Source organism: Balaenoptera ricei, chromosome 5 (assembly GCF_028023285.1).
Source record: "Balaenoptera ricei isolate mBalRic1 chromosome 5, mBalRic1.hap2, whole genome shotgun sequence".
Taxonomy (NCBI): domain Eukaryota; kingdom Metazoa; phylum Chordata; class Mammalia; order Artiodactyla; family Balaenopteridae; genus Balaenoptera; species Balaenoptera ricei.
Window position 1 is genome coordinate 6,980,340 of NC_082643.1, and position 25,633 is coordinate 7,005,972.

Below are 25,633 nucleotides of genomic sequence, written 5' to 3' on the forward strand. Positions count from 1 at the left end.
CCTATTCTGTTTTACAAAAAGTAGTAGGGCAGATCGAACCAGTTTTAGCAAACAAACAAACAAAGCTCATGATGATCCAAAAGACTGATCTTTCATGTGTATTTCTCTATAGATATGTGGAGACATAATTTTCATCTCTGCACATTTTTCGGATGATGAAAACTATGTAGTCTCTCCCCAAATGCATAAATATACACACACTCAAGTTAATTTGAAGTAATTTCTTTTTTTTTTTTTCTGGACTTTCTAAAGCATTCTAGACAATTAAGAAATCTGGATCTTCTAAAAACATATTAGATGCCCCAGGGCAGATTATCTGTAGTAAAGAACCAATTCTCGTTCTCTCTCTTCCTCTCCCCCACCCTTTCTCTTTCTCTCTTTTTTTCTCTACAATCCTTTACGGACTAATACACTTGAAAATACAATTAAAAATTGCCGTGGGATTGCGTGTTGTAAGAATGTAAAATTGGTAAAAAATTTCTAAGCTGCGTAGGTCGGATTCCCTAGGAGCAGAGCCTGAGACAAGAATTCTTGTCCAAGTGATTTACTAGGGTGGTGTTTTTAGAAGTGGAAAGAGGGGAGAAGTTACAGAACAGGAGCTACAGAGCCGGGCAGAACTTTGTCTTACCTGAACGCTAGCTTCAGCTGATCCCATATGGTGGCTCTGGCACCCACACTGTACCAAGCATTAATCCCACCTTGAGGCAAGGGGGTCAGTGCCCGCTTCCTTCCAGCAGCCCTTGACCTCGTGGGCAATAAAGTTCCCGTGTGGCCAATGACAGGTCTCTGGGGAGGGAGCAGCTGTGAGTTACATTATCAGCCAGCGCTCACAGCAGCTGTGTGACGGGGTCTGTAGTAGGGATCTGGGTGGGGTCTCGACAGCGTCCACTTGAGATGATGCCTTGGACCACTCAGATCCACCTGCGGTTGCCATCAAGTTCACCCCACCTTGACATAGCTTCTCCAGGATTCTGACTGGTTCCACCTTCAGGAAAATCTCAGCAGAGGAGGTTAAGAGGGATGAAATATAGCCCCCGTTGCTGCATTTGGTCCAGAGATCATGACTGATAACTCATCATCTTCCTGACTGCACACCCCTTCTAAATTCCTTTCACCTTTGTCAACCGTTCTGTTGGTCTCGGTGGCTTGCCTGAGGGACTGAGCCCTGGTTACTAAGCCCTTATCAGGCTGTAGTTGTTCTACTTGCCCATTTACAGACACAGCGAAAGGAACAGAGATGCTAGTAAATCACATGAGAGGCAAACATATTTCCCCCTGCCCCAATTTTGTATAAAGGTTAAGGATAACGTTAATTGTTCCTGCTAGAATGGTAACAGATTTCTTTACTTGCTGGGATACTAGCTGGAGGCGCTCAAGGTGACCAGACAGCAGTCATAGCTTTCAGTTTAGTGGGATTCTTACTGTGTCCTCCGGTGGGACTGTGTGCCTTGTGAACCAGCACTTAGAAACCCACCGAGCCTAAAGTGATGGCTGTGGGAAGCACAGAGTCCACAAATGGATCACCGGGAGAAGGGTAACTGGACCTGTAAGAAACAAGGCACCATTTCCGGGGTGCTGGTTTCACACACGTAATGCATCTTGTGGGATAGCGTCCCATTCTCCCAGGGAGTCTTCTCTAGGCTGATAGCTCGCAGCCATCTTCAAAAGTCTGTATAATTGCTGTATCAGGCTGACAGCATCTGGCAGACAGGGTATGTGCTGCGGGAGGCCTGTGAATCCCACAGTCACACACACACGGCTGCACCCTTCTGCTTTACACTGAGTGCCTGGGTCTGATGTGATGTTGGCAGAATCCTGCATTGGTAGATCAGATGCTGAGTTCAGACTGCTGACAGTGGCTGGAAGCTGTTACATGAGGCACAGAGCCAGGACTCAGACCAGGAAATGAGACACTCGCCTCAGGCATGCAACATAAGGGGGCACCGAAACACTCAATAATCAAGAGGAAAAAAAACTTTAAAACAATATTTTAAAAAATGCAAAAAATCCTTGATGAACAAACACCAAAAAATTAAATATAGAGAAAATCAGTAATTCAGAATTTTCCTTTTGCCTCTGGCTGCATATGGCCTGATACAGCACTGATCCTGTTTTTATTTAAAATGTTGACATCCTATTTATCATGGAGTTTTTGCAAGACACTTGTTTCTTAAAGTATTGCATTAAAATTTATCTTGATTACTGAGTGTTTTGGCACCCTGTTGCAGCTTGTGTCTGAGCCTAGTGCTTTTCTTACTTCACCCTAGTTCTAACTTTTCAAAAGAAGCAAACCCAGAAGGCCTGTGACGCAATCAAGCTGCTATCAGGGTGCTGGTTGGTTTTCTTGATAAACGGTAGTAAATTAGGGGGCTCAACATAGCTTCTGCTTCTTCAGGTCAAGTGTTCATTCAGCAAGGCAGGTGGCTGGATCACCCCTGGTGAGGAGGAGACCATGGCATTGTGCCCACGCAAGGCGTCCTTCTCCGCCACCAGAGTTATTCCATTTATGGGCTCTGGCACAGCAATGGGGGAGCTTAGGACAGAGCCTGGCTGAAATCCACTGGATAAGCCATCCTTTCCACCTATTTAGCACCTCTTCTGCAACAGATGCTCGTTGGTGGGTATTAAAGTACGATTTTTAAAAATGCTCACATGTTATGTATCTAGGGTGAAAGGCTAGACTTCACCCACTTGACTTAGGGAAAATCTCTGAAGAAAGAGGCAGCTGGTGAATTGTGTGAAAACACTCAGAGAAGCTGGGAGAAGGTGGCTGGTGTTGGGCATCTGGGGGGGGCATCAACTGCATCCATTATAAACACGTGTACTTTCGCCTGTCTTGTGTGTATTGGAACAGTGAGTCACGGACTGGCCTGGTCCAAGGATCTGTGCACCCACAGATTCCACATTAGGAACATACATTCTAAAGCTAACAAAACAAAGCAGGCTCTAGTCTCTCATTCAACACATATTTTTTGAGTGTATTTATTAGTCACATTTCTAGGTGCTGAGGAAGCAATATTGAACCAAGAAATGAAGTTCTTACTCTCATAGACCTTAAACTAAACAAATAAAGAAAATATATAATATTGCAGATTACAACACAATGCTTAAGGGAAAATAAAGCAGGAAAGGAGATAGGTCCTCACTGATAAGGTGGTATCTAAGTAGGAAAATCGAGAAAGCAAGCCATGTAGACGTGTGGGGAACGAGCCTTTTGAGCAGCCAGGGCAGAGACAAATGCCCCGAAGCAGAGGGGTTCAGTGAGTCGGTAGCTGAGTAACCCAGAGGAAGAGCAATAAGAAATACAATGAGAGAGACTGCAGGGACAGCTTAGGGATTTCTGTTTTACTGAGTGATATAGGAAATGACTGGAGGGTTGAAACAGGAGCAAGACACTATCTGGCATATATCTGAAAAGGATCATATTGGCTGTTTCATGAGAATAGACTTAAAAGTATATAAGGGTGGTTGTTTCCATCATGTCACTTAATTTCTAGTCTGTTCCTGCTGAAACCTGGTGGGCCAGCCACCCTCACCATCAGAGCAGACCAGCATGTGGTATGAAGCTACTTTCCTAGTAACGTGTTCTTTCAATATTCATCATAAATGAGGATCAAAACCAGTTTGCATTCACCTGGCATGGACAGCAGTACACATTCCTGGTCCTGCGCCAGAGATACGTCACAATATAGACTGAAGGTAACCTTGATGGTCTGACGATGGTCAAAATCAGTTTAGTCCATTTTGTGATGATATCATGTTAATCAGGTCTAATGAGCAGGGAAGGCCAATAATCTGAAGGCTTTTTTAGGACACGAGGGAGGGAGAAAAATTCCACAAACATTCAGGAATTGGCCAAACCAGTGAAAATATTGGGGATCCCATTTTGTTGTGCGTGTCAAGACATTCCCTCAGACACATCTGGCATCTAATCTTGCTATGAAGAAAGACCCAGAATGCTCGGTAGGATTCTGAGTCTTAGAACAAGACAACACTTTGGAATAATTCTCAGGCCCTTTATCAGATGACTCAGAAGGCTACCACTTTTGAGTGGGGACTAGAATGAGAGAAGTTTCTGCAGCAGTGTCAGCTGCAATACAAGCGACCTTGATGCCAAAGCCGTAATAAGTGGCAAGTCCCAGACTATTATCATTACCATGGTAAATAGGAATGCCAGGCGGGTTCTCTGTCAAGTCCCAAATGGAGAATTACAGTGAAAACTTTAGTGTTTTGGATCAAGGTCACACCATTGCAAAGTTCTCATAGTGTAGAAAGCAGCTCCTGGTATGCTACTTGGCTCTAGAAAGACTGGTCAGGACATCAGTGGACCACAGGACTGGAGCTTTCCCTCAGGAGTGACACAAGTTATGTTGTCTGGTAGACAGAGCAGCAATTCACTCAACAACAGTTTGGCCATCAAGAGGAGCTAGGGTGGCTGCTACATAATGAGGAATCAAGATAAGTTTCAAACTTGGGGGATCTGCCGTAGCATTTTTCCATTTATCCAAACACAGGTTTAACTTCAAGTCGTTGATTATATCAAGCACAACCTGTTAAGGGCAAGGTAATCAGAGACACCTCACCAGCAACCGGCCTAGTCTAAAAGAACTGATAATCAAGAATGAGGGATATCAATACATAAGGTAACTGCTAACAGCTATAAAAGAGGAAGTCGACAGTAACACAGTAATAGTGGGGGACTTTAACACCTCACTTACACCAATGGACAGATCATCCAAACAGAAAATAAATAAGGAAACACAAGCATTAAATGACACAATAGATCAGATAGATTTAATTGATATTTATAGGATATTCCATCCAAAACCAGCAGATTACACTTTCTTCTCAATGCACATGGAACATTCTCCTGGACAGATCACATCTTGAGTTACAAATCAAGCTTCAGTAATTTAACAAAATTGAAATCATATCAAGCATCTTTTCTGACCACAACGCTATGAGATTAGAAATCACAGGGAAAAAAACGTAAAAAACACAAACACATGGAGGCTAAACAATACATTGCTAAATAACCAAGAAATCAAAGAGGAAATCAAAAAATACCTAGAGACAAATTACAGCAAAATATGACAATCCAAAACTTATGGGATGCAGCAAGAGCAGTTCTAAGAGGGAAGTTTATAGCAATACAAGCCTACCTCAAGAAACAAGAAAAATCTCAAATAAAAAATCTAACCTTACACCTAAAGGAACTAGAGAAAGAAGAAAAAACAAAACCCAAACTTAGTAGAAGGAAAGAAATCATAAAGATCAGAGCAGAAATAAATGAAATAGAAACAAAGAAAACAATAGCAAAGATCAATAAAACTAAAAGCTGGTTCTTTGAGAAGATAAACAAAATTGATAAACCATTAGCCAGACTCATCAAGAAAAAGAGGGAGAGGACTCAAATCAATAAAATTAGAAATGAAAAAGGAGAAGTTACAACAGACACCGCAGAAATACAAAGCATCCTAAGAGACTACTACAAGCAACTTTATGCCAATAAAATGGACAACCTGGAAGAAATGGGCAAATTCTTAGAAAGGTATAACCTGCCAAGACTGAACCAGGAAGAAATAGAAAATATGAACAGACCAATCACAAGTAACGAAATTGAAACTGTGATTAAAAACCTTCCAACAAACAAAAGTCCAGGACCAGATGGCTTCACAGGTGAATTCTATCAAACATTTAGAGAAGAGCTAACACCCATCCTTCTCAAACTCTTCCAAAAAACTGCAGAGGAAGGAACACTCCCAAACTCATTCTATGAGGCCACCATCACCCTGATACCAAAATCAGACAAAGATACTACAAAAAATGAAAATTACAGACCAATATCACAGAAGAAGATAGATGCAAATATCCTCAACAAAATACTAGCAAACAGAACCTAACAACATATTAAAAGGATCATACACCATGATCAAGTGGGATTTATCCCAGGGATGCAAGGATTCTTCAATATATGCAAATCAATCAATGTGATACACCATATTAACAAATTGAAGAAGAAAAACCATATGATCATCTCAATAGATGCAGAAAAAGCTTTTGACAAAATTCAACACCCATTTCTGATAAAAACTCTCCAGAAAGTGGGCATAGAGGGAACCTACCTCAACATACTAAAGGCCATATACGACAAACCCACAGCAAACATCATTCTCAATGGTGAAAAATTGAAACCATTTCCACTAAGATCAGGAACAAGACAAGGATGTCCACTCTCACCACTATTATTCAACATAGTTTTGGAAGCCCTAGCCATGGCAATCAGAGAAGAAAAAGAAATAAAAGGAATACAAATTGGAAAAGAAGAAGTAAAACTGTCACTGTTTGCAGATGACATGATACTGTACTAAAGATGCCACCAGGAAACTACTAGAGCTAATCAATGAATTCAGTAAAGTAGCAGTATACAAAATTAATGCACAGAAATCTCTTGCATTCCTATACACTAATGATGAAAAATCTGAAAGAGAAATTAAGGAAACACTCCCATTTACCATTGCAACAAAAAGAATAAAATACCTAGGAATAAACCTACCTAGGGAGACAAAAGACCTGTATGCAGAAAACTGTAAGACACTGACGAAAGAAATTAAAGATGATACCAACAGATGGAGAGATATACCATGTTTTTGGATTGGAAGAATCAATATTGTGAAAATGACTATACTACCCAAAGCAATCTACAGATTTAATGCAATCCCTATCAAATTACCAATGGCATTTTTTACAGAACTAGAACAAAAAATCTTAAAATTTGTATGGAGACACAAAAGACTCTGAATAGCCAAAGCAGTCTTGAGGGAAAAAAACGGAGTTGGAGGAATCAGCCTCCCTGACTTCAGACTATACTACTAAAGCTACAGTGATCAAGACAATATGGTACTGGCAGAAAAACAGAAATATAGATCAATGGAAAAGGATAGAAAGCCCAGAGATAAACCCACGCACCTATGGTCAACTAATCTATGACAAAGGAGGCAAGGATAAACAATGGAGAAAAGACAGCCTCTTCAATAAGTGGTGCTGGGAAAGCTTGCCAGCTACATGTAAAAGAATGAAATTAGAACACTCCTTAACACCATACACAAAAATAAACTCAAAATGGATTAGAGACCTAAATGTAAGACTGGACACTATAAAACTCTTAGGGGAAAACACAGGAAGAAAACTCTTTGACATAAATCACAGCAAGATCTTTTTTGATCCACCTCCTAGGGTAATGGAAATAAAAACAAAAATAAACAAATGGGACCTAATGAAACTTAGAAGGTTTTGCACAGCAAAGGAAACAACAAACAAGACGAAAAGACAGCCCTCAAAATGGGAGAAAATATTTGCAAACAAATCAACGGACAAAGGATTAATCTCCAAAATATATAAACAGCTCATGCAGTTCAATATTAAAAAAACAAACAACCCAATCAAAAATGGGCAGAAGACCTAAAAAGACATTTCTCCAAAGAAGACATACAGATGGCGAAGAAGCACATGAAAAGCTGCTCAAATCACTAATTATTAGAGAAATGCAAATCAAAACTACAATGAGGTATCACCTCACACCAGTTAGAATGGGCATCATCAGAAAATCTACAAACAACAATTGCTGGAGAGGGTGTGGAGAAAAGGGAACCCTCTTGCACTGTTGGTGGGAATGTAAATTGATACAGCCACTATGGAGAACAGTATGGAGGTTCCTTAAAAAAACTAAAAATAGAATTACCATATGACCCAGCAATCCCACTACTGGGCATATACCCAGAGAAAACCATAATTCAAAAAGACACATTCACCCCAGTGTTCATTGCAGCACTATTTACAATAGCCTGGTCACGGAAGCAACCTAAATGCCCACTGACAGATGAATGGATAAAGAAGATGTGGTACATATATACAATGGAATATTACTCAGCCATAAAAAGGAATGAAATTGGGTCATTTGTAGAGACGTGGATGGATCTAGAGACTGTCATACAGAGTGAAGTAAGTCAGAAAGAGAAAAACAAATATCGTATATTAACGCATATAGTGGAACCCAGAAAAATTGTACAGATGAACCGTGTTGCAGGGCGGAAATAGAGACACAGATCTAGAGAACAAACGCATGGACATCAAGGGGGGAAAGCGGCAGCAGGGGTGGTGGTGTGATGCATTGGGAGATTGGAATTGACATGTACACACTAATGTGTATAAAATGGATAACTAATAAGAGCCTGCTGTATAAAAAATAAATAAAATAAAATTCAAAAATAAAGGAGGGGCTTCCCTGGTGGCGCAGTGGTTGAGAATCTGCCTGCCAATGCAGGGGACACGGGTTCGAGCCCTGGTCTGGGAGGATCCCACATGCCGCGGAGCGACTAGGCCCATGAGCCACAACTACTGAGCCTGCGCGTCTGGAGCCTGTGCTCCGCAACAGGAGAGGCCGCGACAGTGAGAGGCCCGCGCACCGCGATGAAGAGTGGCCCCCGCTCGCCACAACTAGAGAAAGCCCTCGCACAGAAACGAAGACCCAACACAGTCATAAATAAATAAATAAATAAATAAATAAATAAATAAATAAATAAATAAATAAATAAAAGAACGTGAATTTCTAAAAAAAAAAAATAATAATAAAGGAAAAAAGAATGAGGGATAGTGTGGATGAGTGAATGGGTAGAAGGAGGGGATAAAGCAGTGATGGCTTCGGCAGCAGCAATAGCAAAAGCTCATCCTACCAGCCACGTCTTGTCATCTCTTCCTCAGATATTGTGACCTGACCAGTCATCACCTCTAAGTATCTGTGGGTTCACATAGATCTGGGTGGTGTGACGGACAGACCACAGTGGATGCTGCCAGGGTTCCACCAACACCCAGCTTGGCCCCTTTTACCATGTGAGGTCCTGACTCCTGAAGCACCTGGGCACTTTGGTTTCTAAAGTTCTGCCACTGGGATTCTCTTTGGAAAACTGCCCTGGGCGTCTTAGCTTCCTGATGCGAGAGAGTCACAGTACCTGGACGTTTCCCTCTGTGTAAGTGACCTGAGCCTGGATGGCTGGTGAGGAGGGTAGAAGCCCTGCTTCTCTGCCTCAGGTAGGGACAACGTCAAGTTCACTTTATACTGCAGGGTCCCCTTGCAGGATCGGGGGGACTTTTCTTGACTTCCTCCTCTTTCTGTCCTGCTTCTCCTAATATACTCCCACAATACATCACTGCAAAAGATTCCCATCTCAGCATCTGCTGTGGGACACATGACGTAAGAAAGATTCCTATTACACATTCATGTGGAAAAGTGGAGTAGGATATTTGAGCCTAGAATTCATGGCACAAATCTGGGCTAGAAATACCTATTTGAGAGTTGTTGGCATATTGATTCTATACTGTCATGAGGCTGGATGAGTTCACCTAAAAAGTGAGTGTATATAAAGAAAAAGCCGCATGATATAAGAAGGTCTCAGGCTCTCTTAATCTACCACCACCACTTTTACTAATTCAACTAAATGTTTACTCATTTCCTCAGTTTCGGTCTCAGGACAGATCCTGACCCAGGCTCTATGAGAGTTCTCAAATTAGTCCACCTCATTTCTAGCTGTTTCCTAATTCTACATCCCATTTTACTTCAACAACCTGTCAAATTTACCCTCTCAAGGTATGTAGTCTGAAGGTATGGCTGATTTATAGGTCCCTTGTATAAGCAAACCAAGATGGATCTCTCAGTAACTCAGAACATTAAATGCCTGTTCAGAGATGCAAATACTTGGCTCAGGTTCAGCTGAACGAACTCCCAATACATGTTAAATTGGTGGAGCACATTCACCTTTACCTTGCTGGAAAACACATTGGAATCTTAAAGGCAAAGCTGGCAAAATAGGAAGAGATGAAGATTTACAGAAGTAGAATCAAGGTATTTACTTGATCAAAAGAAAACACCTATTTAAAATGTACATCCTTAAAAATGTTTGTTGAATAAATTGTGTTGACTATACTATACACCTTTATTTATTGCAGAATAAGCTGGGGCACACAGAGAGGGAAAGGAAACACTTTAGCATTAATATTTCATACACTATGTACTGTCTTTACCTTAACGTTGTATATGATATTCCTAGGTAGATACCAACTGAACATTTTAGATGACGCTTTGTCAAGTAAGTGAGGTCTATGGTATACAATAGGGAATAATGGAAGCTAACTGAAACATCATTTTAAGGTAGTAGCTTTTGAATTTCTTTTCATAAGTAGATTAGATTCCATGAGCTGCTTCCTACATAGACCAAAAAGCATAAAGTGTTTTGTTTAAAAGAAAATGCTAGACGTTGATTTCAACTGAAAGTACAAGCCTCTCTTTCCTTTTGACAGTTTGCTCTTGAAAGGTTTTTCTTGTGAAATACATAATATACTGTTGCTAGTTGAATGTAATGAGGCCTCACCCTAGAAAAAAGAAAAGAAAAGCCAAATTTGGCTAATTTTGCTTCCCGAGGAACCTATTTGTGAGCCATATGTGTGTTAAAAAGCAGCAACAAACACTAATATCAAAAGCAGCTTTTCAGAGGAAAAGTAAGTGAGAAAAAAATGAAAACTGGCATGTTCACACTGAGATATTTTGACAATCTCACATACATTGTTTTAAACTTATATAGCTTCTCTGTAACTTTTGGAGGAGCGTTAACATATCCAAGGCACAGAAATCCTATTAGAGTAAAAAAAAAAAAAAAAAAAAAGAGTCACAAGTATATCTTATATGTCCTAAAACAAGCTAGGAATATAAACTAATAAAACACTCAGAGTTGGAATGACCAGAAAACTCAAAGTATAATCACAACTGAATAATATAGGGTAGAAAGATTCAGACATAAAGACTAAGGAGAAAAAGTTTAAATGTTTACTAACAATTCAACATTTGTTATTTATCCCACACTTCGATATTTCATATTCACAGCAGCAAGATCACTCAGGAGTTACACAATCCTGAATATCAAAAATAATAATGTTCCGTTTCTAAGGTTCTGTTTACTAAAAAAAATGTCTCAAGGATCTCGATGGATTCTAAATCCATCTCTATGTTTCCAAGCCAGGGAACACTTGTACAATTAAAGAGAATGTATCCTACGACCAACGTTCCATCTCAAAGGCCCCTGAAAACTATTTTGAGTACCTTTCTTCTTCTAATCCATGTTTTCTGCCTTCCATGCCTTGTACTTATATGCCTTTAAACATACTTTCCTTGTTTTTGATCAAGTCACACCCCTCCTTCAAGTCCCTGTTTATATACAGTTCTTCCCTAGTGCTATCCTGTCACCAGACGGAAGCGGTCATTCTCTGAACTCCCACAGCCTGCGGTCTGTACTCTTTTGGCTGGAGCACCAGAGGGTCCCGTGACTATGCCCAGGGGCAGTGATCTGATCTCCTAGGACCCCTCATAGGACTGAACTTGTAGCCATATTCATCCCTACGGTTTATTACAGTGAAAGGACACAAAGCAAAATCAGCAAAGGAAAAAGGCACACGGGGTGAAGTCCAGACGACATTAGGAGCAGAGTTCCAAACTTCCCCAAGTTTACTCCCAGGGGAGTCACACAGATGCGCTTAATTCCTGCAGCTGTGAGTTGTGAGAACAGATGAGAAGTGCTGTCTACCAGGGAGACTCGTGAGAGACCCAGTGTTCCAACTTTTTACTGGGGGCTGGTCTTATAGGTACCAACTGTCTAGCATGTACCCAAACCCCAGACTCCCAGAAGGAAAGCAGGAATCTAGGATGAACTGTCTTTTTTGCACAATTTAGGCATCATGCGCCATTCTTACCAGTTAGGGTGGTGGTACCCCACTCCTGAAATCCCAGATGCCAACCAAAGGCCAGGCCTTTCTAAAGGTGAGAGGCGCAGGGTTGCTTGCTCTGTTATCTTTTTTGCACATAGTTCTACTTAACATATATTAAATTATAATGTACGTATATATTAAATTACAAGTTATATATCTATGTCATATCTCAACTCCTTCTCTGTAAGCTCACTGAGGACTTGGAGGGGATTTTTTCATGACTCCGTCATTCCCAGTATAGAATAAGATTGCTGACGGAGACATTCCACAAATACTAATGACTAGAAGGTCTGATTCATTAAGAAACTGTAGGAAACAGGCAGGAAAGCAGACTCAGTGGCATGCAGGATGGTTCTGCTACCTCAGCCTGGAAGGAGTCCTCTGAACTGTGACTTCCCTTTATCAAAGGATCAGGGATGGCACAAACTTGACAACAGTTAAGGAAGATGCCCATTATGAGTTTTAGTGCTACTGACCTAACAGAATTTTTATTGTTAAAAACACATGCGGGCTTCCCTGGTGGCGCAGTGGTTGAGAATCTGCCTGCTAATGCAGGGGACACGGGTTCGCGTCCTGGTCTGGGAAGATCCCACATGCCGCAGAGCAGCTGGGCCCATGAGCCACAATTACTGAGCCTGCGCGTCTGGAGCCTGTGCTCCGCAACAAGAGAGGCCGCGATGGTGAGAGGCCCGCGCACTGCGATGAAGAGTGGCCCCCGCTCGCCGCAACTAGAGAAAGCCCTCGCACAGAAACGAAGACCCAACATAGCAATCAATCAATCAATAAATCTTTAAAAAAAAAAAACAAACAAAAAACACATGCACTTTTTAATGAAACAAGAATGTGCAGTATTTTTTCAATAAAATTATGTCACATCACAAACGTTTTACTTAATCCTAAATTTAACTTAATCCTGTCCAATCTGTTACTTATTCTTATTCCACTGAGAAAACAATATATATACTATAACCCGTGTCACAAATTCACTTGCTCACAAAAAGATTACTGAGTACTTACTGTATTGTGAGACATCAGTATTAAGAGCCCCATAATAAGAGCAGCTCATACTTACACAGTGCTGGGTACTGTGCTAAGTACCCCTCTGAGAGAGATACTGTTAGATATTCTTATTTTACAAATAAAGTTACTAAGGAAGTTAAATATGCTGCTAAGCAGTTACTCTGAATCCATACTCTTAATTACTCTGTTATGCTGATTATCACACCCTTGAGAAACTCAGTCTTTTTTTGACCTAAAAATTATTTTGACAAAGTTAGAGAAAAAATACCCTTGTTCTACTTTAATGTCTTTTTTTCCACCACTTTAAAAGTTAAAGGACTTGAGGAGACCTTCAAGATGGCAGAGGAGTGAGAAGTGGGGATCACCTTCCTCCCCACAAATGCATCAAAAATACATCTACATGTGGAACAGCTCCTACAGAACACCTACTGAACGCTGGTAGAAGACCTCAGACTTCCCAAAAGGCAAGAAACTCCCCACGTACCTGGCCGTGTGGCTGACAGGGTCTTGGTGCTCCGGCCGGGTGTCAGGCCTGAGCCTCTGAGGTGGGAGAGCCGAGTTCAGGACATTGGTCCACCAGAGACCTCCTGGCTCCATGTAATATCAAACAGCAAAAGCTCTCCCAGAGATCTCCATCTCAACGCTAAGACCCAGCTCCACTCAACGACCAGCAAGCTCCAGTGCTGGACACCCTATGCCAAACAACTAGCAAGACAGGAACACAAACGCACCCATTAGCAGAGAGGCTGCCTAAAATCATAATAAGTTCACAGACACCCCAAAACACACCACCACATGTGGTCCTACCCACCAGAAAGACAAGATCCAGCCCCACCCACCAGAACACAGGCACCAGTCCCCTCCACCAGGAATCCTACACAACCCACTGAACCAACCTTAGCCACTGGGGACAGATACCAAAAACAACAGAAACTATGAACCTGCAGCCTGTGAAAAGAAGACCCCAAACACAGTAAGTTAAGCAAAATGAGAAGACAGAGAAACACACAGCAGATGAAGGAGCAAGGTAAAAACCCACCAGACCTAACAAATGAAGAGGAAATAGGCAGACCACGTGGAAAAAAATTCAGAATAATGATAGTAAAGATGATCCAAAATCTTGGAAATAGAATGGAGAAAATACAAGAAATGTTTAACAAGGATGTAGAACTAAAGAGAAAACAAACAATGATGAACAACACAATAAATGAAATTAAAAACTCTCTAGAAGGAATCATTAGCAGAATAACTGAGGCAGAAAACGGATAAGTGACCTGGAAGATAAAATAGTGCAAATAACTACTGCAGAACAGAGTAAAGAAAAAAGAAGAAAAAGAACTGAGGACAGTCTCAGAGACATCTGGGACAACATTGAACACACCAACATTCGAACTAGAGGGATGCCAGAAGAAGAAGAGGAAAAGAAAGGGACTGAGAAAATATTTGAAGTGATTATAGTTGAAAACTTCCCTCATATGGGAAAAGAAATAGTTAATCAAGTCCAGGAAGCACAGAGAGTCCCATACAGGATAAATCCAAGGAGAAACACGCCAAGACACATATTAATCAAACTATCAAAAATTAAATACAAAGAAAAAATATTAAAAGCAGCAAGGGAAAAACAACAAATAACAGACAAGGGAATCCCCATAAGCTTAACAGCTGATCTTTCAACAGAAACTCTGCAAGCCAGAAGGGAGTGGTGAGACATACTTAAAGTGATGAAAGGGAAGAACCTACAACCAAGATTACTCTACGCAGCAAGGATCTCATTCAGATTCAACAGAAAAAGTAAAACCTTCACAGACAAGCAAAAGTTAAGAGAATTCAGCACCACCTAACCAGCTTTACAACAAATGCTAAAGGAACTTCTCTAGGCAGGAAACACAAGAAAAGGAAAAGACCTACAATAACAAACACAAAACAATTAAGAAAATGGTAATAGGAACATACATATCGATAACTACCTTAAATGTGAATGGATTAAATGCTCCAACCAAAAGACACAGACTGGCTGAATGGATACAAAAACAAGACCCATACATATGCTGTCTACAAGAGACCCACTTCAGACTTAGGGACATATACAGACTGAAAGTGAGGGGATGGAAAAAGATATTCCATGCAAATGGAAATCAAAAGAAAGCTGGAGTAGCAGTTCTCATATCAGACAAAATAGACATTAAAATAAAGACTATTACAAGAGACAAAGAAGGACACTACAAAATGATCAAGGGATCAATCCAAGAAGAAGATATAGCAATTGTAAATATTTAGACACTCAACATAGGAGCACCTCAATACATAAGGCAAATGCTAAGAGCCATAAAAGGGGAAATCGGCAGTAACACAATAATAGTAGGGGACTTTAACACCCCACTTTCACCAATGTACAGATCATGCAAAATGAAAATAAATAAGGAAACACAGCTTTAAATGGCACATTAAACAAGGTGGATTTAATTGATATTTATAGGACATTCCATCCAAAAGCAACAGAATACAATTTCTTCTCAAGTGCTCATGGAACATTCTCCAGGATAGATCATATCTTGGGTCACAAATCAAGCCTCGGTAAATTTAACAAAATTGAAATCGTATCAAGTATGTTTTCCGACTACAGCGCTATGAGACTGGATATCAATTACAGGAAAAATTCTGTAAAAAATACAAATACATGGAGGCTAAACAATACACTACTTAATAACCAAGAGACCACTGAAGAAATCAAAGAGGAAATGAAAAAATACCTAGAAACAAATGACAATGAAAACATGAGGACCCAAAACCTATGGGATACAGCAAAAGAAGTTCTAAGAGGGAAGTTTACAGGAATACAAGCCTACCTCAAGAAACAAGAAACATCTCAAATAAACAACCTCAGCTTATACCTAAAGCAATTAGAGAAAGAAGAACAAAAAAACCCCAAAGTTAGCAGAAGGAGAGAAATCATAAAGATCAGATCAGAAATAAATGAAAAAGAAATAAAGGAAACGATAGCAAAGATCAGTAAAACTAAAAGCTGGTTCTTTGAGAAGATAAACAAAATTGATAAACCTTTATCCAGACTCATCAAGAAAAAAGGGAGAAGACTCAAATCAATAGAATTAGAAATGAAAAAGGAGAAGTAAAACTGACACTGCAGAAATACAAAGGATCATGAGAGATTACTGCAAGCAACTATATGCCAATAAAATGGACAACCTGGAAGAAATGGGCAAATTCTTAGAAAAGCACAACCTTCTGAGACTGAACCAGGAAGAAATAGAAAATATAAACAGACCAATCACAAGCACTGAAATTGAGACTGTGATTAAAATCTTCCAACAAACAAAAGCCCAGGATCGGATGGCTTCACAGGTGAATTCTATCAAACATTTAGAGAAGAGCTAACACCTATCCTTCTCAAGGTCTTCCAAAATATGACAGAGGGAGGAAAACTCCCAAACTCATTCTACGAGGCCACCATCACCCTGATACCTAAACCAAAGATGTCACAAAGAAAGAAAACTACAGGCCAATATCACTGATGAACATAGATGCAAATATCCTCAACAAAATACTAGCAAACAGAATCCAACAGCACATTTAAAGGATCATACACCATGATCAAGTGGGATTTATCCCAGGGATGCAAGGATTCTTCAATATAGCCAAATCAATCAATGTGATACACCATATTAACAAATTGAAGGAGAAAAACCATATGATCATCTCAATAGATGCAGAAAAAGCTTTTGACAAAATTCAACACCCATTTATGATACAAACCCTCCAGAAAGTGGGCATAGAGGGAACTTACCTCAACATAATAAAGGCCATATATGACAAACCCACAGCCAACATCATTCTCAATGGTGAAAAAATGAAACCATTTCCACTAAGATCAGGAACAAGACAAGGTTGCCCACTCTCACCACTATTATTCAACATAGTTTTGGAAGTGTTAGCCACAGCAATCAGAGAAGAAAAAGAAATAAAAGGAATCCAAATCAGAAAAGAAAAAGTAAAGCTGTCACTGTTTGCAGATGACATGATCCTACACATCGAGACTCGTAAAGATGCTACCAGAAAACTACTAGAGCTAATCAATGAATTTGGTAAAGTAGCAGGATACAAAATTAATGCACAGAAATCTCTTGCATTTCTATACACTAATGATGAAAAATCTGAAAGAGAAATTAAGGAAACACTCCCATTTACCATTGCAACAAAAAGAATAAAATACCTAGGAATAAACCTACTTAGGGAGACAAAAGACCTGTATGCAGAAAACTATAGGACACTGATGAAAGAAATTAAAGATGATACAAACAGATGGAGAGGTATACCACATTCTTGGACTGGAAGAATCAACATCATGAAAATGACTATACTACCCAAAGCAATCTACAGATTCAATGCAATCCCTATCAAACTACCAATGGCATTTTCCACAGAACTAGAACAAAAAATTTCACCATTTGGATGGAAACACAGAAGACCCCGAATAGCCAAAGCAATCTTGAGAAAGAAAAATAGAGCTGGAGGAATCAGGCTCCTGGACTTCAGACTATACTACAATGCTACAGTAGTGAAGACAGTATGGTACTGGCACAAAAACAGAAATATAGATCAACGGAATAGGATAGAAAGCCCAGAGATAAACCCACGCACATATGGTCAGCTTATCTTTGATAAAGGAGGCAAGAATATACAATGGAGAAAAGACAGCCTCTTCAATAAGTGGTGCTGGGAAAACTTGCCAGCTACATGTAAAAGAATGAAATTAGAACACTCCCTAACACCATACACAAAAATAAACTCAAAATGGATTAAAGACCTAAATGTAAGGCCAGACACTATCAAATTCTTAGAGGAAAACATAGGCAGAACACTCTATGACATAAATCACAGCAATATCCTTTCTCACCCACCTCCTAGAGAAATAGAAATAAAAACAAAAATAAACAAATGGGACCTACTGAAACTTAAAAGCTTTTGCACAGCAAAGGAAACCATAAACACGATGAAAAGACAACCCTCAGAATGGGAGAAAATATTTGCAATTGAAGCAACTGACAATGGATTAATCTCCAAAATTTACTAGCTGCTCATGCACCTCAATATCAAAAAAACAAACAACCCAATCCAAAAATGGGCAGAAGACCTAAACAGACATTTCTCCAAAGAAGATATACAGACTGCCAATAAACTCATGAAAGAATGCTCAACATCACTAATCATTAGAGAAATGCAAATCAAAACTACAATGAGGTATCATCTCACACTGGTCAGAATGGCCATCATCAAAAAATCTACAAACGATAAATGCTGGAGAGGGTGTGGAGAAAAGGGAACCCTCTTGCACTGTTGGTGGGAATGTAAATGGATACAGCCACTATGGAGAACAGTATGGAAGTTCCTTAAAAACTAAAAATAGGGGCTTCCCTGGTGGCGCAGTGGTTGAGAATCTGCCTGCTAATGCAGGGGACACGGGTTCGAGCCCTGGTCTGGGAAGATCCCACATGCCACGGAGCAGCTGGGCCCGTGAGCCACAGCTACTGAGCCTGCGCGTCTGGAGCCTGTGCCCCGCGACGGGAGGGGCCGCGATAGTGAAAGGCCCGCGCACCGCGATGAAGAGCGGTCCCCGCACCGCGATGAAGAGTGGCCCCCACTTGCCTCAACTAGAGAAAGCCCTCGCATGAACCGAAGACCCAACACAGCCAAAAATAAAATAAAATAAATAAATAAAGTAGCTATAAAAAAGAAAAGTGCTAAAAAAAAAAAAAAAAAAAAAAAAAAAACTAAAAATAGAACTACCATACGACCCAGCAATCCCACTACTGGGCATATACCCTGAGAAAACATAATTCAGAAAGAGTCATGTACCTCAATGTTCAATGCAGCTCTATTTGCAATAGCCAGGACATGGAACAACCTACGTGTCCATCAACAGATGAATGGATAAAGAAGATATGGCACATATATACAATGGAATATTACTCAGCCATAAAAAGAAACGAATGGAGTTATTAGTAGTGAGGTGGATGGACCTAGAGTTTGTCATACAGAGTGAAGTAAGTCAGAAAGAGAAAAACAAAATTGTATGCTAACACATATATATATGGAATCTAAAAAAAAAAATGTTTATGAAGAACCTAGGTTCAGGACAGGAATAAAGACACAGACGTAGAGAATGGACTTGAGGACACGGGGAGTGGGAAGGGTAAGCTGGGACAAAGTGAGAGAGTGGCATGTACTTATATGTACTACCAAATGTAAAACAGATAGCTAGTGGAAGCAGCCGCATAGCACAGGGAGATCAACTTGGTGTTTTGGTCCACCTCGAGGGGTGGGATAGCGAGGGTGGGAGGGAGACGCAAGAGGGAGGGGATATGGGGATATATGTATACGTATAGCTCATTCACTTTGTTATACACCAGAAACTAACACACCATTGTAAAGCAATTATACTCCAATAAAGATGTTAAAAATAAAAAAGTTAAAGGACTCAAATATTACTAGAATTTGCCACCTCCTTCTTGGTAAGTTATGTGGTCTTAATGAAGAGTTTATCACTTAGTAATTCATTAAATAGTAGTGAGGGCTCAACAGTGGATTTAGGATTTGTGGCTGTCATTCTGAATATAAGTAAAAGTAGCAATATATTGTCTTAAGTCTAATAAACTTAAGCACACTGAAATATTTTCACCCCCATGGGCGTGTGATGGTTTGAGTTTTTGTGACTGTACAATTACAATGACTGTTTAAGGGGAGAGCTTTTCTTTTCTCTCTGAATAGAATGCATTTTATCATTAATTGTCTCCCACACAAGCCTGCAATTAAAATGTATCAAATAAACTGTTTAGTCATAATTGAAAAAAAAAAAAGAATGAGTCTAGAACATTTATGATGCAGTTTGGCAAACCAGTCAATAAGACCTGCCAGTTCATGTTCCTAATCTAAGATAAATTACCATCAAAATGGATAACACCCAATATTTATATCTAATACCTTTTGCAGGTCATCTCATAGAATATGGATTAGCAAATAGTTGTTAGACTGATGACAGCTCACACTTGTCTTATTGTCCCAAACTTGTATCATCTTTGAATAAAATTTCTTCATACTACTCCTATTTTAAAAGTGTTATCAATAGTCTGTGAATACTGTTAATACAAAAGAAAAAAGTATTTCTGAGAGTAATAAGATGTACATGAAAGATATACATTAAACAGTAATAAAATCAATAGTTTGTACCAATAAAATCAAGAGCGTTGCTCTTGAAGATGCAAATACACACAGAAAACATGTATCAGAGCCTGGGTGGCGAATTCATGAAGGGAAACTACACTTCTGACTTTTTCTTAAAGAATAAATGAAAAGGTAAAAGCTATGAACAGGCTGCATTATGTCAAAGTCAAACAGCAGTTTGGAAACGCAGATACAATTTTACCCCTGGATCACGAAGCAACTGTCATGACAAAGGAGTTGCCAGTACTGCCTACAGGTTTGTAGGTCAACATTAACACTCACATTCAGAAAGCTGACGATGTCCTGTAGTTGCAGGGAAGGCTCTCCGTGATGTGATGGAGACGATTGACATTTGAAAGGTATTGTTTTGATTTACAACCACTTAAGAAAACCTTCAATGACTGATACCATCGCCTCATGTCCCAGTGGAGGCAAGTGTGTCTCAGGGAGGTTAAGTGAGTGTCTCGGGTCCCATAAGTAGGAAGTGAGAGTGGCGACTTACACTCACGTCCTCCGTCTGCACAGCTAGTGCTTTAACCACTGGGCCACATGGGCTCTCAAATGTTAGGAAGGTGCCCAGATTGCAATGTCCTTAGAGATGTACAGTTCCAACTACTGAGATACAATTCTCTGTGGGTCTCTTGCATCTCTGCACACCTTGGAAGTAGAAACATTGACTGCTTTTGTTCTGGACTATCTTACTAAGCATGTTTGTACAGTGGAGAGCATTGCAACACAGTGATGTGGTCTCCCTATGGAGTGCTGGACAGGCATCCTTACTGTGTATTAAAAACACTAGAGTTTCCTAAGAGCAGGATTCCATTCCCATACTCAACCCAGTGTGTTGACGGGTGTCAACTGACCATCTTAACATTGTCTCATAAGATCAGCCTCAGGAAACGCACTTAAGAAAATGCTGATAATCTGGCTACTGCTATTTTTCAATTTGCAATAAAGTCCTTTGTTTGTGAAAACAAGACAAAACAAAACAAAAACTTTTCTAAATTGGAAGTGGGTCTGTGTTCTGTAGTGCCTATGGTTTATTGCTGTTTTGGGGGCCCCCTTGAAGGAAAATAATACAAAATTACATTTACAAAATGGAGCTCAGGGCTGTGGTGTTGGCAAGTGAGGGGCCCTGCTGTGGAAGTTCTCGTCATGGTAAATTCAGCTTTGTCAGAATTATATTTTTGGAAGTCATAATTTTCCAATTTCACAAATGGCTCTAGATGATTTTTCACTCCCCAAGTACCAAGTCTATAAACTGCATAGTGCCTCATCTTAGAGAATAGCTCTTAATTTTTGTTTTCTAGGAGAAATAAAAATCTAGAGGATGTCTCCCATGCCATGAGATTTTCAACACCCTCGTGTCTTGCTTGGATTTATAGGCAGTCTAGGGAGTATTTTGGTTTATTCATCCATCGACTCTATAAAGCAAATATGACCAAACTAGTGTCTTAAATTAAATTGTTTTCTAAAACCTGTCCTGGTTAGATTCCAGTACAGTTGAGCCCATACTCCTGGAAAAATTGAATTCATGGGAATTGTACCATGATGTTGATAGAGTTTCACCTTGGGTGTGTGGTAGCTTTCTGAGCCGAAGTGAGAGAGGAAACATATTTTGAGTGACACTCGGAAAGTAGCAAATTATCTTTTGCATACAGCACTGAAGAGGAAAAATAGCTTCACTCATTTTGCTGTATGAAATCAATCACAGTAAACTCTTAAAATATTTAAGATCATTAACAAGTCATGTTTGTGTATTGCTCACAGATAACAGTAGTAGGTTAAATGTTAGAAAGTATTTACTTGAACTCATAAAATATGTAAATTAATAAACAATTAAGAAAGTGAATACAGTTCACCTACTTTTGAAATATTACTTGATCGACTTGCAGATCGCCCTGGGGATTTGTCATTCTGAAAAATAAAATTAGAGACATTGATTAAAAATATAGCAGTATTCTTTGCTGCTGAGAAAAGAAAGCACAGCATAGGCCAACGTGTAGATGTTCTCTGTATTGTTCTAAGAGACATAAAAATTGCTTACACAGGATGGTATTTCTTTTACCAAATTTTATTTCTCTAGTATATATCGGTGTCCTTTTGAAAATGTTTCAATTATTATCAGGTTATATATCAGTCTAGGAATATTTATTTCCAGGAAACACTTATTTCTCTAGAAAAACATATGAAGTTCCTTGGAAATAGAATTAGAAATGAAAATATAGTCCATTATTTCCCCTTTTCTTCTTCTACCAGTAAATTCCGGTTCTCAGTGTCAGTAAATATTGCATACTGGGTACATGGTGCATAACATCTAACTCCTGTTCTGCTAAAATACATTTCATCTGTCTGTTCAGTTATTTTATTTTCAAAATTTAAAGAAAATTAAAGGTAATTTAAAATTTTAAAACATTTAATCATTTAAATTAAAAATACTTAGAAATTATTTTAAAATTTAAAACTTAAAAATAAGTTTGGTTTTTTTTTGTTTTTTTTAACATCTTTATTGGAGTATAATTGCTTTACAATGGTGTGTTAGTTTCTGCTTTATAACAAAGTGAATCAGCTATACATATACATGTGTTCCCATATCTCTTCCCTCTTGCATCTCCCTCCCTCCCACCCTCCCTATCCCACCCCTCTAAGTGGTCACAAAGCACTGAGCTGATCTCCCTGTGCTATGCGGTTGTTTCCTACTAGCTATCTATTTTACGTTTGGTAGTGTATAATTTTAAAAAATTATACCTCAGTTCTTGCCTCTTAAGGAATTTCCAATTTCAGAGGAAAGAAGCATGAAAAAAAGCTTTTGAATAGATACATTTTTTTTAAAGTCATACAACTGTAAAGTAGAATGGGTCCTTGAAGAGTGGCACCACCTCATTCAAAGCCTGGAGGCCTTCTGTTGCCTGTAAGCAGGGTCAGTCCAGGGCCTTATGGCCAGAGCTGGCGGGAAATTGACCCGACAAATCAGAATGTGTGGTACATATACCAAGAGATCACAGCACCCCTTTCCTGCTGTGGAAAAAGAGTTGGAAGAGCCTGTTCTGGAAACCAGAAGTTTGTGAAGGATCTGTATTTAGCACTTTAGGATTCTTTTTAAAAAACACTTCTGAGCATCTGGACTGAACACCACAATGGATCTGAGGAGACAACTACAGTGCATCTTGACAGGGGTCATTTTTGAGAACGAAGCTGTTATAACAACCTGTGGGTCTGAAATTGTCCTGTGATGACTGCTCGAGACAGTTTCAGAAACACAGGGTAAATGTGTTATTGTGGAAACACAGTTGCTGCACTCACTGCAAGCTGTCATTGTCTGGCACAGGCTTGCAGACATTTCAGCTGAACAGTACTTTTTCTTTTACATGCGACATCCATCTCATCCAACCACGGATGTCACGGTGGAGCATGTTATTACAGACTGGGATGAGTCACAACCGTACGATTAGTTACACCTCTAACAGCCCCGTGATCCAGCTGGAGATTAATGTGTGTGTTCCCTGAAGACATTTTTCCTTGATTAGCTTCCTCTGGTGATGGAGAGAGGTACTTTTCTACTGACATTTCAACTCCTCTTCTAGAGACAAGAAAACAAAACCAATCCATCTTTCCTTCTCAGTGAAATTGAGGATTTTGACACACTATTGCATAGAACAGAGGTCAATGATACAACAGGCTTTGAGAGGAGTTTGGTTGTCCTGGTTGTTTTACTATGTTTTCTATTTTTACATGATATTTGAGAACATGATCAAGGAACGAGAATTGAAAACTCTTCAGCAAGAACCAAGAAGTACTATTTGTACAAGAAATTGATCTGGCATCAGATTACTTAATTTTTCCAACCAAACGGGACTTTGTCGTGTTTTGAGATTAAAAACAAGGAGAGCCAGGTCCTTCCACAACTGTGAATGAGTTCAGTGTGAGGTCGTAATAAGCAGATAATTCTCATATGCTTCCGCCTCCCCCAGTCTAATGGGAGGGAGCCTCTGCTTTACTATCTCGTACTTCAAGAGACCTTTTACATTGAAATCAGTTAGCTCTATTTCCTCTTAATACAAGGTTAGGCATTGAAGGAAATAAACAAGCTTAGGCAAAGGCTAACTTTTGGCCGTGGCTAAGGTGTCTATTATTTCTATTCCAGTTAACACACGGGAACAGAGAGGTTACCCTATTGCTGCAACGGCGGTGATATAAAATGGGGTTTTGACTTGAACTAGACCTGTACCCGTGCACTAGTTCTAGCAGGAGTGTATTTGAGATCCCAGACCTCCAAATTCCTCACTGTGAAATGGGCAGATAATATATTGGGGATTGGATCAAATGAGTTATAGATGAAAACATTTTAGAGATTACAAGTTTATAATATTTCCATTATTATTCACAGGTAGAGGAAACACCCAAAGAGCCCCCTCAAAAATCATGACAATCATCACAGGTTACTAGACCCATAATTTTAACATAAACACATCTCTATCCTGCAATTCTACCTCTACTGTGGATTAGATTCTGGCATATAAAATTCAAGGATGGAAAATCAAATTTCTCTCTACCAAAGGGGACTAAGGAAGTCTGGTCTGCCTTGCTTTTGAAGCAAAGCTCCACAAGCACTTTCCCTCTTGGAACACTTCCAAAGCAATCTGTTCAATTTGTTACTAATTAGTTGAATGGCTTGTCCCATTACTATTGCAATGGCATATTCTTCTTTGTAGATTAGCCAAATATGGTTGTCCTACCTCATTATGATCAGTTTAAATTCTTTACCTTAGATTAAATAGAAGCTGTCTCAGAATCTAATATAACTTACTGGTACCCAAATTATAGTGACCTTGTAGGTCACTAAAAGCTGAAAGCAACAAGAGTTCCAGACAAGTCCACATGAAAATTATGGGATCTTCAAGCAATAATGTTGATGAGCTATCTTAGTAGATCAATCTTTTTTTTTTTTTTTTTTAATTAATTTATTTATTTATTTTTGGCTGTGTTGGGTCTTCGTTTCTGTGCGAGGGCTTTCTCTAGTTGTGGCAAGCGGGGGCCACTCTTCATCGCGATGCGCGGGCCTCTCACTGTCGCGGCCTCTCTTGTTGCGGAGCACAGGCTCCAGACGCGCAGGCTCAGTAGTTGTGGCTCACGGGCCTAGTCGCTCCGCGGCATGTGGGATCTTCCCAGACCAGGGCTCGAACCCGTGTCCCCTGCATTGGCAGGCAGATTCTCAACCACTGCGCCACCAGGGAAGCCCAGTAGATCAATCTTAGCAGATTGTTCACAGTATGCAGAGAGAGAGACTTCTAGTTTCATAAGCATGTTTAAATCTTTTCAAAATTTCTAATTTTTGGTTTGATATGAATGTATCTGATATTATTAGTTTTGTTTTGTGATTATTATTATTAATATAATAATTGTTTTTCAAATTTGACCTTACTGAACATGGTTGGATTTTTATTACCAGCCAGAAAAAATGATTACCAAATGAGGAAATCATTACTAAATTGGTTTAATATATTTAATATTGTAATCTAAGGAAGGTGACATAATTCCTTTAAAAGGGGATGCTCTGTGTTAAAGA

The 25,633-nt window shown here is 39.6% G+C and overlaps 1 protein-coding gene across 2 annotated transcripts in view; it reads right to left on the reverse strand.

The window, feature by feature from the left end:
• MARCHF1 (membrane associated ring-CH-type finger 1) overlaps positions 1-25,633 on the reverse strand; it is an 898,048-nt gene that overhangs the window by 172,319 nt on the left and 700,096 nt on the right. For both annotated transcript variants that reach the window (XM_059922369.1, XM_059922368.1), the window contains exon 5: positions 21,934-21,984. In XM_059922369.1, coding sequence (XP_059778352.1) covers positions 21,934-21,984 — 51 coding nt within the window. The remainder of the gene's footprint in view (positions 1-21,933; positions 21,985-25,633) is intronic.